The sequence below is a fragment of the Astatotilapia calliptera genome, chromosome 17, assembly GCF_964374335.1.
Source record: "Astatotilapia calliptera chromosome 17, fAstCal68.1, whole genome shotgun sequence".
In the NCBI taxonomy this organism is placed as follows: domain Eukaryota; kingdom Metazoa; phylum Chordata; class Actinopteri; order Cichliformes; family Cichlidae; genus Astatotilapia; species Astatotilapia calliptera.
Window position 1 is genome coordinate 18,945,393 of NC_137438.1, and position 15,144 is coordinate 18,960,536.

The 15,144-nt window shown below is 38.4% G+C and overlaps 1 protein-coding gene and 1 long non-coding RNA gene across 3 annotated transcripts in view; one reads left to right on the plus strand and one right to left on the minus strand.

Moving 5' to 3' along the window:
- ptprr (protein tyrosine phosphatase receptor type R) overlaps positions 1 to 9,535 on the minus strand; it is a 38,097-nt gene extending 28,562 nt beyond the window's left edge. Inside the window, exon 1 of one of the 2 annotated variants that reach the window (XM_026146958.2) lies at positions 8,917 to 9,535. In XM_026146958.2, coding sequence (XP_026002743.2) covers positions 8,917 to 8,962 — 46 coding nt within the window. In that variant the 5' untranslated portion in view covers positions 8,963 to 9,535. Of the gene's footprint in view, positions 1 to 3,078; positions 3,519 to 8,916 lie in introns of those variants that run through there. The other variant, XM_080292030.1, reaches the window with a different exon arrangement.
- On the plus strand, positions 3,379 to 6,369 carry LOC145421572 (uncharacterized). The gene is made up of 2 exons (XR_013902956.1): positions 3,379 to 4,746; positions 5,641 to 6,369. It is a non-coding gene; the product is annotated as an uncharacterized LOC145421572 (long non-coding RNA).
- Positions 9,536 to 15,144: the final 5,609 nt, after the last annotated feature.

Sequence of the window (15,144 nt, forward strand, 5' to 3'; positions counted from 1 at the left end):
CAGACTGTTCCAGATTTTCACACCACATACAGACACACAAAAACCTTTACGGGTTGTTCGAGTTCTGGGTAATTTGAATTCTCCAAAGCCTCTCACATTATAAACCTTTTCTCGAATTTCAAATCTAGTTTGTAAATTTGCCGGTAAAAGTTTAGTAAAAGCTTTATACAAAATTATGGATGTATTGTAATTAACCAGATCCTGGAATTTAAGTAACTTTGCCTGAAGAAAGAATTTGTGAGTATGATCTAGATAACCAGCCTTGTGAATAATACGCAGTGCTCGTTTCTGTACTGTGACTAATGGATTAGTTGTATTTTTATATGTGTTTCCCCACACTTCCACACAATATGTAAGATATGGAAGAACCAGAGTACAGTACAGAGTACGAAGTGCATCTTTATCAAGGTATGGTTTCACTTTGTTCAAAACTGCGAGGCTTCTGGAAATTTTGGTTTTTATGTGTCTGACGTGGGGTTTCCATGAAATTTTATTATCAATTACGACTCCCAAAAATTTGTTTTCACTCACATTATCAATTGGTACACCTTCAATGATAATTGGTAATTCTACATTATATTTTAAATTACCAAAAAACATTGCTTTAGTTTTATTTATATTTAATGATAATTTATTTATGTCCATCAATTTTTTTATTAATTTTAGCTCCCTGTTTACGGTCATTACAAGATCAGTATAATCATCGCTACTGAAAAATATGTTGGTGTCATCTGCGAACAGTATGAGTTTAAGTACTTGAGAAACATCAAAAATATCATTTATGTATACATTGAAAAGTTTTGGTCCCAACACTGACCCTTGGGGAACACCACATGTAATACCAAGTTTCTCTGAATGGTAATGCCCTATGCTAACATATTGTTCCCGACCTGTTAGGTAACTTTTTAACCAGTTACCAGCTTTCCCTCGAATACCATATCTTTCCAATTTATCCAGTAAAATTGAGTGATTGATTGTGTCGAAGGCCTTTTTGAGGTCAACAAAAATACCAACTGCATATTTATTTTTATCCAGTGTATCAGTAATTTCTTCTACTGCCTCAATTATCGCCATTGAAGTGGTTCTTTGCGTTCTGAAACCATACTGACCAACATTTATTATTTGATGTTTTTCAAGGAATTTTTCTAATCTTGAATTAAAAAGTTTTTCTAGAATTTTTGAGAATTGAGGCAGTAGAGAAATAGGCCTATAATTGGTAAAACTGTGTTTGTCATTACTTTTATATAGTGGTATTACTTTCGCAATTTTCATTTTTTTTGGAAAACAACCAGACTGAAATGATAAATTACAGATATATGTTAAGGGACTAGCAATATTCAGAATAACCTGTTTAACTACAGACATATTTATGTCATGATAATCCATTGAAGACTTACTTTTACATTTTAATGTGATATTTATTACTTCTTGCTCATTTGTAGCTGAGAGGAACAGTGAAAAGGGATTTGATTTTATATTACTGATATTTTCATTTTTATGACACGGGATGTCCGCTGCTAGTTCAGGGCCAACATTTATGAAGAATTTATTGAACCCATCGACAATATTACTCATGTTGTGATTTTCACCATTTGCATCAGTAAAATATTCAGGATATGATGTTCCAGAAGATCCTTGTTTAATTAAGTTGTTTAACACATCCCAAGTTCCTTTTATATTGTTTTTATTTTCATATAATCTTCTTCTATAATAAAGTTGTTTGCTCGTTCTTATAATATCAGTCAATTTATTTCTATATGCTTTATATCTTTGTTCCACTTCTTTTGTTTTTACTTTGATGAACTGTTTATACAGATTGTTTTTCTTTTTGCAAGCATTAATAATTCCTTTTGTGAGCCAAGGACTTTTTATCTTTTTTTTCTTTGTCATGTGTTCGTTTACAGGACAATGTTTATTGTACCACATAGTAAAAATATCTAGAAAATTATCATAAGCCTTGTCCACATCTGACTCTTCATACACCGAACTCCAATCTTGTTGTGCTAAATCGAAATTGAAGGCATGAATTGCTTCTTCATTTATTGTTCACTTTGCTATCATGATCTTGGTATCTATTTTTTTTAAATCACAGTCACACAAAGTAAAAACTGGTAAGTGGTCAGTTATATCACAGACAAGCAGGCCACTATTAATTTGGAAATCCATGACATTAGTAAAAATATTGTCAATAATAGTGGCGCTATGTGAAGTTATTCTGCTTGGCTTTGTTATTGTTGGATATAGTGATAAGCTGTACATTGTGTCAGTAAAGTCATCAATGGCTTTTAACCTTGTTGGATTTAGCAAATCAATGTTAAAATCACCACAGATAAATAGTAATTTTTGGTTCACCGAAGCAAACGTTTTTTCTATCCATTCATTAAAAGTGTCAATACTTGAACTGGGTGTCCGATATATGCAACTTATTATAACATTTCTCTTTTTGTCATTCATAATCTCAATAGTCAAACATTCCAAAATTCCATCAATAGCCATAGACATAGTTGTTACAACATTATAGTTTATAGAGTTATGAACATATATAGCAACCCCGCCGCCCGCCTTATTTAATCTATTCATGTATTTTAAATCATATCCATTCAAACAAAAATCTATTCCTTTATCGACATTGAACCAAGTTTCAGTGATGGCTATAACACTAAAGGGGCGAGAAAATTGTTGCAAATAGTCCTTAATGAAATCAAAATTAGAGTACATACTTCTGCTGTTAAAGTGAATTAATGAGAGCTTCCCGTCTAGGTTAATTTCTTTTTCATATTGTTCCTGAGTGAAATAATTAAAATTTTTAACAAAAGTAGAGAGAAAGTTACTTTCAGAATCTATTTCTGGATCTATTATATTATGCTCCTTATATTCACAATCTAGATCAATTACTTTCTGTTGAAGAATTGATTTCAACGTGTCCATGTCATTTCCTGGTGTAATTGATACATTGGTGTCAGTTATACTTGTCCAGATCCTCCATGTTCCTCACTATCAGTACTTTTGCCTCTTCTGGTGTCCCGTTTAGCTTAATGAAAATCTTACAATTTATTACCCATGTATGTTGTATTTTACCGTTCTTCTTCAGTTGCCTTGCCTTCCTCGCGATGTCTGCGTTTTTTCGTGTCAGATGCTCATTAATGAAAACGTCCGTGCCTTTCAGTTTGCGTCCTTGTTTCAGCAGTGCGACCTTGTTCTTCCGATTGACAAATCTCATAATGACGGCCGGCGGTCTGTCACTCCTCCTGGGCAGTGAGTGACATGCTTCTATGTGCTCTAGGTCCATCTCTATCCCCTTGCTTTGGAGGAAGGACGCCACCTGTTGCTCCACCAAGCGGGTCTCCTCGTCGCTGGGCTCCCCGACGTTCCCGGCCACCGCGCGCGCATATGAGCGCGGCTTGATTTTAATACCGCTGAGGACCACGTCGTTCGTACGGGTGTACTGCTCCAGCTCATCCACCCGCCGCTCGAGATCCATGATCCGTCTGTCCTTCTCGGCATTTTGGAGGCGTAGCTGTTTTACCTCCTCCAGAAGCAGCTCCTGCTGCGCCCTGACTGCGGCCACGTCTCCGCACAGCGCTCCGAGGGAGGTTTTAATGTCCTCAACCTCCTCTTTCTTGGGTGGCATACTGAAGTGAGAGCACGAGGCGGCCACCACGAGGGACCCGGAAGCGGAATTTCTGATGATGGCGCCTGGCTAGGCCTGCTGGCTGATGGTGGAGCCTGGCTGGGCCTGCTGGCTGATGGTGGAGCCTGGCTGATGGTGGAGCCTGGCTGTGGCCTGCTGGCTGATGGTGGAGCCTGGCTGGGCCTGCTGGCTGATGGTGGAGCCTGGCTGGGCCTGCTGGCTGATGGTGGAGCCTGGCTGTGGCCTGCTGGCTGATGGTGGAGCCTGGCTGTGGCCTGCTGGCTGATGGTGGAGCCTGGCTGTGGCCTGCTGGCTGATGGTGGAGCCTGGCTGTGGCCTGCTGGCTGATGGTGGATAGTCTTAAACTAAAGTATTTTTCTAAAGCTATACCTCATCCATTGGTTTGGAAGCCTCAACATTAGTGTTTTGGGTCCCGCCATGTTGTTTTTTTTTTGGAGCCAGAAGTGACCAGATTAACAAACATATTCGTTAATGCTAGCAGGTCTGTGCAATGCACAAATAGAGCTTACTAGGTAGCACTAAGTAACATCTAAAATAAATCCTCCTTACTCACATAAACTGGAGCACAACCTTCTTGAATGGACTGTTAGTGCATTTAACCTGACAGCAGACATATTATTGGTCAGATAATTGCACTAAAAATGCTGGAAAAGCTTAGCACTCAGCTAGCAGCCGTCTGAGTCACACTTCACCTGTCAGTCACAAAGCCACGCCTTTAAATGGTAAATGGCCTGTATTTATATAGCGCTTTACTAGTCCCTAAGGACCCCAAAGCGCTTTACATATCCAGTCATCCACCCATTCACACACACATTCACACACTGGTGATGGCAACCTACATTGTAGCCACAGCTGTCCTGGGGCGCACTGACAGAGGCGAGGCTGCCGGACACTGGCGCCACCGGGCCCTTTGACCACCACCAGTAGGCAACGGGTGAAGTGTCTTGCCCAAGGACACAACGACCGAGATTGTCCAAGCCGGGGCTCGAACCGGCAACCTTCCGATTACAAGACGAACTCCCAACTCCCAAAGTTGATCGCCCCGATGCAACTTTGCCATGATGCAAATTTAAAGGTTAATGCGATTTAAACAGGTGAGTTATAAAAACATTACCTCCTTACATTTGTTATGATGGATAAAATCAGCTAAAGAGACCAAAACTATTAATTGCAAAACCATGAACATGACACATTTGACATAAGTGGGAATTAGATGAGCAATTTTTTGGACTTCACAAATAAAAATACTTTTTCTATTTTTATTGTAAAGATGTGGATAATGTCCACAGAAGTAGGAAAGCGTCAAATCAGTTGCTAGTTAAAATAATTTCAGAGAATGAGCGTTATTTTACAATAACTAATTTAAATTAATGTTAATAGTTCTTTAGTAGATTTTAATTACTCATAAAAAAAAATTTCAAAGTAATCTGTGTGCTGGCATTTATCCAAAGCTTTTCACTCGAGACTTGAGAAAGAAGACGTGCACAAAGGCTTTACAGTTCAAAAATCTATTTCTTGTAAAAATCCTCTGCTGTGTCCTCCTCCTCATGCCTCTTATCTTTCATCATGTCGTTCTCCAACACATCACATTCAGTATCTCTCACAGAGATGAAGAGAAAGCAGCAGACAAAATGAGTGCAGGAGATCCCATCTGTCTACCTCTGCCATCCCAGCTCATTGGGCAGGACAGAGACTTTCATGAGTCTGCAGGCAGGCTGAGAGGAAACCCCTGTGCACTGACTGAACCCACCCATCTGTGATAAATACGAACACTGCATAATTCACCATCAGTCTCAAGAATTAAACTTTAATATGACTAATCATGTCTAACCAACACAAGAGGCCAAGTGCATGAAACTCTGTATATTCACAGCGATAGACTTGTGTATTGTCCATCTTTTTATTTATTAAAGTCAATTTGTTAGGTTTTTCTGCTGCCTAGCTATAACGCTAGCTTGCATCACTTATGTTATTTTCACTGTCTGCAGGAGGAGGAGTGAGCAGATGATGCTGGAAATTTCTCCTGCAGCTTCAGCCTGAGCTGACAGACTGTTCGTCCGGCCGTCTGCTAGACTCCAATGTTTGTTCTGGCAGCAAAGACACGGAAAAGAAGGTGTCCTCCGACTGCTGTCGGTCTGCAAACATTATTTTTCTCTGCTGTATCGGTGCCAAAAACCTGTTTTCTGTGAGTCAACAAATGCAGACAGAAACCAGGAACAGAGACCTGATATAGTCTCAATTTTATCTGGAAAATACATGTCTGAAAGTAGGTTTCATTAAAAATAAAAGAAACATGTTGAATTTTGCTGTAAAACATTAACAGCAACAGGAAGCTGCAACAATAAATCAGGTCTCAGCTGAAATGAAAAACTGAAGCAGGCCTTTCAGGCGTCCGGGAAGCTGACATGGCTCTTCACGTCTCTGTTTGGCATCTTTTTCCCTAGTGACAGCTTCCTGGTTGCCATGCACAATGCTGAGTTGAGCTGTGCTCGGATTGGACAGAGGAGCCGGCTCTGCCTCTTTTCCATGAGACTACCAGCAAATCACAGGTCAAATTAGAGCAAGGGCAAAGTCTTCAGTATGCGCGTGTGTGAGAGAGGAGGAGAGATGTTTAAAGTTATGACTATTAAAATTCATTAACAGGTTTAAATGAGAAAAAACAAGGACACAAGGATGTTGACTTCTTGTTACTGTAAAATAAATCTGTTTCAAGTTAAGTATCGTGTTTGTCTTCTGTCTTTATTTCCATCCAATGTTTGTCTTGAAAAAAAAAAAAAATCTCCCACTGCAGCGGGTAGGAATGTACCCACTGGAACATTTGGGGTCTATAACACAGATTGTATAGAAAAGATGGATGTAGCCACTGTGACATCACCCTTTTGTTTCTGAGCTCCGCATTTTGAAGCCTTACCTTTAGCATTTGGGCCTCCATCATGTTTTATTGGACCTAGTCACCATATCTGTGATGAGTGCCATGCAAGGTTATCAGCGAAGTGAGCAAAATTGGTTAGAAGGTTGGAAAACATCCAAATAAAATTCTACAATTTCACTGCATATAGGTCATATTGTTGATCAGATACTTGTAAGAAGGCCACAACAGGCTCCAATTAGCTTTAGAGACCACAACTGTTTGTGGTCAAAGTCTGCCAAAATCAACAGACACCAAACACTGATCTGCCCTGAAAGGGCCAAAAGAAGGAAGACAAAAAAAGTGCTCATCCAACAGGTGATGTACACAAATCTGCAAAAAGCTATGTACCTCTCAAATATCAAATTATGAAGATTACAGATCTCACACTATAGTCAAAACTCCATCAGTCTCAAACCAACGTGGTCGCACAATACCAGCGTCTCAGGAGATCTCAGTGTTCCTATGTCAAGATGTTTCAAAAGTGCTTACTTTTAGTTTTCTTTGCCTTAAAAGCTTCATAGTAATCCCATTCAAGGTGTGAGATATCAATGTTATTGCCATCTTTGTTTACATCCAAGCAGTGATGCAGAATCAGGACTCTTTACAATTTTTAAGGCAGTAAAATTCTTTTCAGAACATGAATGAGCTAAGTCCCTGGAACAAGACGAATATCTGGATCTGGATTTGTCTGTAATATTTTCTTCTTCTGTCATTCTTATTTAATCATGCCCACTCTCTTGTATTGGTAAAGAATCCTTTCAGAAATTTCTGGATCCCGATTGAGTCCCCTTCTTCTGGTTAGACCTTTCCTAAATCCATTCTCAAATTTGGAGAAACCCAACGAAGAACACCAAACCTTTCCTATGAAACTCTTAACCTACTTCAAAAAGCAAACCCATTTCCCTCTACCTTTTATTAGAGTTATTCCAGTCGTTCCAGCAGCATCCATTTCACCTGCCTGGGGAAATCTAAAAGCAGCTTCCAGGAAAACAAAAGTGCAATCTTCTTCCTGTTTAGGAGCTTTCTTTTCCCCCAGGAGGCTTCATGCCCGTTGTCAGACAGAAAAGTCAAAGGGATGCTCGTATGGAGCCAAATCAAAGGAGCAATGATACATTTTTAGCCAAATTAAAAACTTGTCTTTAAACAGCAGGAACCTAACTGTACTTGGAGGAATCTGAACCGAGAAGTTTCTAGTTTACAAAAAAGAAAAGCACTTACATATGCATGCCAAAAAGGGCAGCATTTGTGCCAAAACAACCTCACAACAGAGGAAAATGCTCCACAGCTCACTTACTGCAGAGCTCCAGTTTTACCTCAGCCTGGTAAAAATGGAGCCCTGCAGTGAGCCAGTAGCTGATCTTATTCTTCAGCTGTGCGCTTGTTTCCAGCCCAGCACCTGCTTCTACCAGTCATATCATGTAGCAATACTGAAATGCATCCGTCTGTGGTGCACAGGTAAAAGTGAATCCCTGCAGTGTGGGAGCCATCGATCTTCTTGAATTTCTATACAACCTCATGTGTAAAACACAGCAGCTGTCCAGCTGCCAATTAGGAGCCCAGGTTTGTGGGGACACAGTCTGGTGGTTTACTCTGACCTAGATTCAATTTTGAGACTTTGCTCAGGAACTGCGTCATTAAAACAGCCGGGAAGGTGCAGTGAGGATGCCAGCACCTTCTGCCGCAGCTTCAGATGACTCGATTATAGAAATGGAATATTTTTAAATGCAATCCTTTTGATACAGAAATTATTAAATGGAAAAAAAATTTTCAAGCACAGGTCTTAAAATGCTATGCTCAAAATCACAGTACCCCACTTCAGTGTGTCATTCTGGGATTAACATTATTAAACAGAAACTATTAAAATGTTGCTCTGTGAAAATGATATAGCATCTGCACTAGAAAATACTGGAAAACTATATGAGTCAGCAATGGAAATGGGTTCTATCATAGCCTATTTTTGCAGTATTTGCAGCAATAGAGTCATCTATATTCAACACTTCTGTACAGACAATATTTAAAAGTCTTTTCTATGTTTTTGTTCCTCTACATGTGTACAGCACACATGCTGTGGAAGACTTAAGCACTTCTTCTGAGGAATGTCAGCTTAAGGACTTAAACTATGTATTTGCAGTTGATATAACATCACCTGCACTGGGTAAAATCCTATTAAGGACGCTAGCAGTTTTTCTTTCTTATTTTATCTGGAAGACCTTCAGCCAGCTATCAAACAAGCAAACCGCACATTAGAGGAGATGTGAGCACCATCTGCGCGCATGTTTACAGGCTGGACTGTAGAAACATATTTAATCACCGAAACAGGATCACTGTGAAGTAACACACAGCAGGCGCTTACCTGTGAGCAGCAGCTGTGTCCATATTAGACACACGGACAGAAACATGGTGAATGCTCCTTTGCAGCTCACTCTGAAAGAATCAGCTCCTCGGATTTCCTCCTGCAGCTTGTCTCGGTGCTGTAATCAGCCCGCGGCTCTTTCCTTCATTAAGCAGCCGCTGCCAGAGCTCCGCAGACCCGCTCCGGCACCGAACCCCGCGTCGCTCCTTCTCCGCCCTGCCGTGCCCTAAAGCGGCCTGGCCGAAAAACGAAGAGTCGTTCTCCAACCGCGTTAGATGCGAGCAAAAGCAGAGGACTCTCTCCCTCTGATATCAAAGGAAGAATAGTGTTTGTGTCCACATCAGCTTCAGGTGGAGGATGAAGGCTGGCGAGGATGAAGAGAGAGACGAAGGGGAGGAGAGAAGGCGTGGAGAGGAGACGAGGATTCGTCCTTAAGAATATCAGCGCTCAAATTAATCTCAATACTATTAGAATGATTTCAGTCATCTTCGCCATTATTTTGTTTAGCGATTAATAGAATTACATTTATAAAAACCTATGTTAGCAATAATGCAACAAATCGTTTACCCAGAACATCGTTTTACTTTAAATGACTGCAATAAAATTGTAATTTTTCAGTCACTAGCCTGATCCCAGAATGTATTTATCATATCATATTATATCATATAATCCACCATCATGGCTGATATTTCTGTGTGGAGTCTGGCTGGGTCCTCTCCGGGTACTCTGGTTTCCTCCAACAGTCCAAACACGCGCTTGTTGGGTTCACTGGTGATTTTAATTGGCTGTAGGTGTTGTAGATGTAAGTGTGAATGGTTGGTCTGTGTTCCCCTGCTACAGACCGATGACCTGTGCAGAGTGTATCCCGCTTCTTGCCCTATGGCAGTTTCCCCACAACCCTAAATTGGATAAGGAGAAGAAAATGGATAATGTAATATAATATAATATAATATAATATAATATAATATAATATAATATAATATAATATAATATAATATAGGTGACTATAAGAGACTACAAGGTAACTCTAGCTCTGGCTGTCTGGACTTTGCTTCATCACCAGGAGTGTAAAGTATGAAATAATAATACAAATAATACCTTCAGTTTGGAGATGCTGCTGTGGAACACCAGCTTGAAGTTGCTCTGTGGCTCCAGCTCAATCCAGATCAGTCAAACGTGGGATGCTTAGAGGAGACAACAACTGACAGTTGTAGCCGAGTCCATGCTAATCACCTGATTGTCAGCTGCCAGAAGCTTAAAACAAGATGTTTGGCAGAGATTTGTCAAGTCATTCATGGGCACGGCCCACATACTCATCTCCGCTGCTCATCCCAGAAATGTGTTTTCCTTACAAATAAGGCTCAATTTAAGGGGAAATAAACAGAATAAATAAATGAATAAAAAAAGGGGTATTGCCAAAAAGCTTTGTTACAATAATAAAATAATTTAGCAAAACATAAATTTTCTTACTTATTTTAATATATACAATTATTACTTTTTGACCAACTATGTGCACAAGTACAAGGAATTGGGCTCTAATTATTTCTTTGCTCTCAGAACACAGTCGACAACAGACAATACCAGCATGCGCAAAGACAATGGAATAACAGAGCCTTTCCAAAAAATTAGAATATCATGGAAAAGTATATTTATTTCCATAATTCCATTCAAAAAAACTTTCATAGATTATAGACTCAGGGCCCACAACTTAAATGATTTTAAGGACTTAGTTGTTTATTTGTACATAATTTGGGCTTCCAGCTCATAAAAGCCACAAAAATAGGAACCTCTTACAGACAGGTCAGACCTGTCTGTAAGAGGTTATTAATGACATTTGGTAATCTTGTTTTCTCAAAAGGATTTTTACCTGTGTAGGTTGTTTGTAAAATTACTGAAACACCCGAAGCTTCATATAGTCAATATCTGCAACTTCAAAGTGAAAGAGCTACGTGTATTTATGCACTTGGCACAGGAGCTGTAAATATTCATCTCTACCAATTATTCCTGACAGAGGACTTATTCTAAGAACTCAGAGCTGAGGTTCCCCTTTTGTAAGACTGTATGTTCTTAGAAAAGAGGAAGCTGTTAGTTGTTTATCACACAAGAGTTCATGTCAAAAGTCACATAGACATTTGCTTAGTGATCAATAAAAGAACACATTTCATGAAGCTGATCACACTATATACAATTTTCTTCTGACAAACATTTATGGCTCTCAGGCTTTTTTCACATTGATGTGTTTAACAAAGTCACAAATATTTATAATGTCACTTTTTTTTTTCAAATTCAGATTCAGGGTTTGCAGTAGTGACTGTTGAGTCATTTTTGATAACGTTTCCCAAAAGAAAATCATTAAATAATCATTACTATTCAAAATTAAATCATTTTTCTTAGCATATTGTTAATACATATTATCACAGCATCAGAATTTACAAGTAAAACTGATGATGGTACAAAAATTAAACATTAAGATGAACAAATATAATGGGCACATCTGATTATGTGTTAGTAAACTGTGAGTAAAGAGGCAACAGGTAACCATGACAATATTATAACTATTTATTTCCTGTTATAAAACAGTTGACATCGTATAAATTTTTAAATATGAAAAAAGCCAGCTTTCATACTGTCCTTTTCTTCTGCTGTGAATCTTACTGTTTCACTGCTCAACTTGCTGGTAGAGCTGTTGTCATATTTATAGAGACTATAGATAAAAACTAATTGGAAAAATAAAATGAAAATCTAAATAATCCTGCACTGACAGGAATGACAATCTGCAAATTCAGTAGTATGAACAAGTGTTTGCATATTTGATTTTCTAATCTTTTTGGATATTTGTCCATTTAAATGTTTCAGATTGTTAAACAAATTTAAATATTAGACAAACATAACAGTGGGGTTGGGTTAATTAGAAACACTAAATTGTGAATGTGGGGGTGAATGTGAGTGCAAATGGTTGTCTCTGTTCATGTGTTAGCCCTGCAAAAGACTGGCAACCTGTCCAGGGTGTACCCTGCCTCTCGCCCTAAGGCAGCTTGGATAGGCTCCAGCGCCCCCGCAACCCTGAAAAGGATAAGTGGAAGCGAATGGATGGATGGAGATAACACAAGTAAACACAAAATGAGTTTCTAAATGAAGGTGTGTATTATTAAGGGGGGAAAATTTTCAAATCTACATGGCCCCATGTGAAAAAGCAATGGCAAACACTTTTTCACACCACTGTACAAGCTCTGAAGTATAAACTGAATATTCCCCACAGTTCCCCATCATTCCACAGGGTGAAGCTGCAGCTCAAAACACTACAACCACAACCACAGCCTACACTAGTTCAAAGCACACTGATTCTCAGTGTTGTGTCATAAACAGAAATATTCTGCAGAGACTTTTTTAAAGAATACTTAAATGAATAAAATAGATGAAATAAAATGCAGGTGAATATGGAGCAGAGGGGGTGGAGTCAGTGTGTGTCTGCAGATAGTGTGTAGAAGGACAGAGCAGCAGCAGAGCAGTCCAGACATACTGCTGAGGGAGACACAGGAATGATGGTGGACTCTGCTGTGTCTGACAGCAGAGCTGTTCCCACAGCAGTTCACTCTGCAGCACTAACAGTCATCTGAACTGCTTCTCATTCCTCTGTCAGTCACTGCTGGATTAAACTCTGCTTTTCACTCCACTTCCCAGTAACAATGACCAGTTGGAACATCTCCCCAAACACAAGCTGCTGCTGTCCTTTCTTAGCCCTGGTAACTTCACTTCCAGCTGTAGAACAAAGGATAAAAGAACAGAGATGATAAATGAGTGTTTACAGAGGCTCTCTTCAGCAGCTGTCAGTCAGTCAGTGTTGCAGGAAATCCAGCAAAAAGAGCAGCAGGGACTTGGTTGTGGTGGAGCAGCTGCGTGCCTTCCTCTCAGTTTTGGACTTAATATGCAGAACTAGAAACTTTATACTTATACTTTATACTTACTTTATTACTGTACCAACACTTTAGTGATGGCTCTCTGTGTTTTCATGAACATCTCATCTATTTCTGCATCACTTTTTAATAAACAGAGACTGTCCCTGAAGTTATCTGGATGAAACCCCTAAGAGAAGGACAAATATATATAAAATATATATAATTTTTTTAATATATAAAATATATATAAAATAGTAGCAGAGCTTCCGTTCTGCATGCTAATAAATGTACTCTTAAATAGCACCCAGTTAATTTCTCTGCTTCAGTCAAATTGATCTCAGACCTGTCACGAAGATGAAGCTAATCTGGTGTTAAAATGAATACAAAAATATGTGAGATCAGATTGGAGAGTTTGATTCAAATTGTATGGCTGTCAGTTAGAATCCAGCTTTATTTCTTGTAGACATGAACACAACACTAATTATCTTCACAGAACTTAAACACCTGATCACAAAAAGATTTTTGGCTCATCTGACTGGTCGAATGTCGTCTGTCTCCTCTTACATCTTCAATGAATCAAGCAGGCACTGAAAAGTTTTACAGAAAACACAGGAGTTTTGCTTTCATACTAACTTTCTTTAGCACAATACTTCTGAAGCAAAGATGGAGTACACCCTCTACTGACCTCATACACTCTAGTCTGCAGTGTGGATTTTTGGCTAGATCAGAGAGCAGCTCCACATCTGAATCCTTCAGTTTAGAATAGAATAGAATTCAACTTTATTGTCATTGCACATGTCACAGGTACAGGGCAATGAAATGCAGTTTGCATCCATCCAGAAGTGCTTTAACCATGATATAGATATATTACAATATATACATTCACTTGTAAATATGTGTTGGCTTTAGGGACAAAATCTCAAATTGAAGGTTAAAATTGCATAATTGTAACAAAAAATTAATTCATTTTAAATTAATATCTGAGGAAAAATTACTTTGAATTTACTAACAATCTGGCAAAGGTTTAGTAAAAAAATGACTAAAATATCCATTACAAAGAAATGAAAACCTTTTGTGTTTAAGTAAAACTCAAATTGGATTCAATAATTTTCCAATTAAACTTTATAAATAATGACTGAATAGTAAGAGAAAATCAAATTAATTTAACTTTTCTGAGTAAAATGAATCAATTTCACAAAGAGAACATTCAAACAGTAATTGTTTTTATTGTGGAATATAAAATGTATACAAAATTTATAATATAACATTTTTCTGATTAATTTAGATTGCATGCACTGAAATTCTTCACTAGTGCTTGGAATAATAATAATAATAATAATAATAATAATAATAATAATAATAATAATAATAATAATAATATAATAGGAAGAATAGGTCATACTTAGAAATACAGTTTCAGCCAACTCCTCAAGAAGGTCCGTCTTTACTTTGGAAAAGTAGAAGATTTCCATTCTCTTTATACTCCTCAGTGGCTCTTTCCAGTTACATTTCAGTTTTGCATGCTGACTGTGGAATAGGGAACAGCTTTGGCCAGGTCTCACAAAGTTCTGCCTTTTGAGAATAATGGTGTCCCGAGAAGTGGTTGCAGCAGAGTCTGCATTGGATACAACTGGATTGGATGATGAGTCATAGTCAGCTGACAGTTGATCAGTGTCTTTGTCTTTTATCTGGTCACTTCTGCGAATAGTGAAGTAGTCCTGAAATTTTGGTTTAAAATACTGAAGTCGTTTGAAATCCCAAAGGTATCCTTCACAACACTTTGCAGCTCCTTTTCTGTTGGTGGGATCCCTGATGGAAGAACCAACTTCTCGATTTGGTCATCAGTGATTACATGGAGCTCTATCTCGTTCAACCTAGAATAAAATGTAAATGGGCAGAGTTAACTTATATTAAATAGGGTCAACTTAGTCAATTTCTTCTGCTTCAATTTCAAAACTAGTAGTTTAATTCAATACAATCATCCATCACAACCTATTTAAAATTCATAGTCTACATACTGATCAGCTGAATTTAGGTTGAGGGATCTTCCAGCAACTGAAAAGCAGACAACATTAATAACAATCACACTCTCTGAAGTAAAAATTTTACACACACAAATTGTTAAAGACAAATTTGAATTAATACTAAAATTTTTAAAGGTGAGGTTCACATATAAAACGAAAGGTCCAAACGCATAGAAAAATCTCAGTTTTCAAAAATACTCGGGTACGTGTGGACGTAGCCTGATACACCAACCAAGTTTACCTGAAAACTCGCATCATCCCTCTATGTGAGCTGTGCCTGCACTAAAGTCACAGGGCTCCGACAGCAT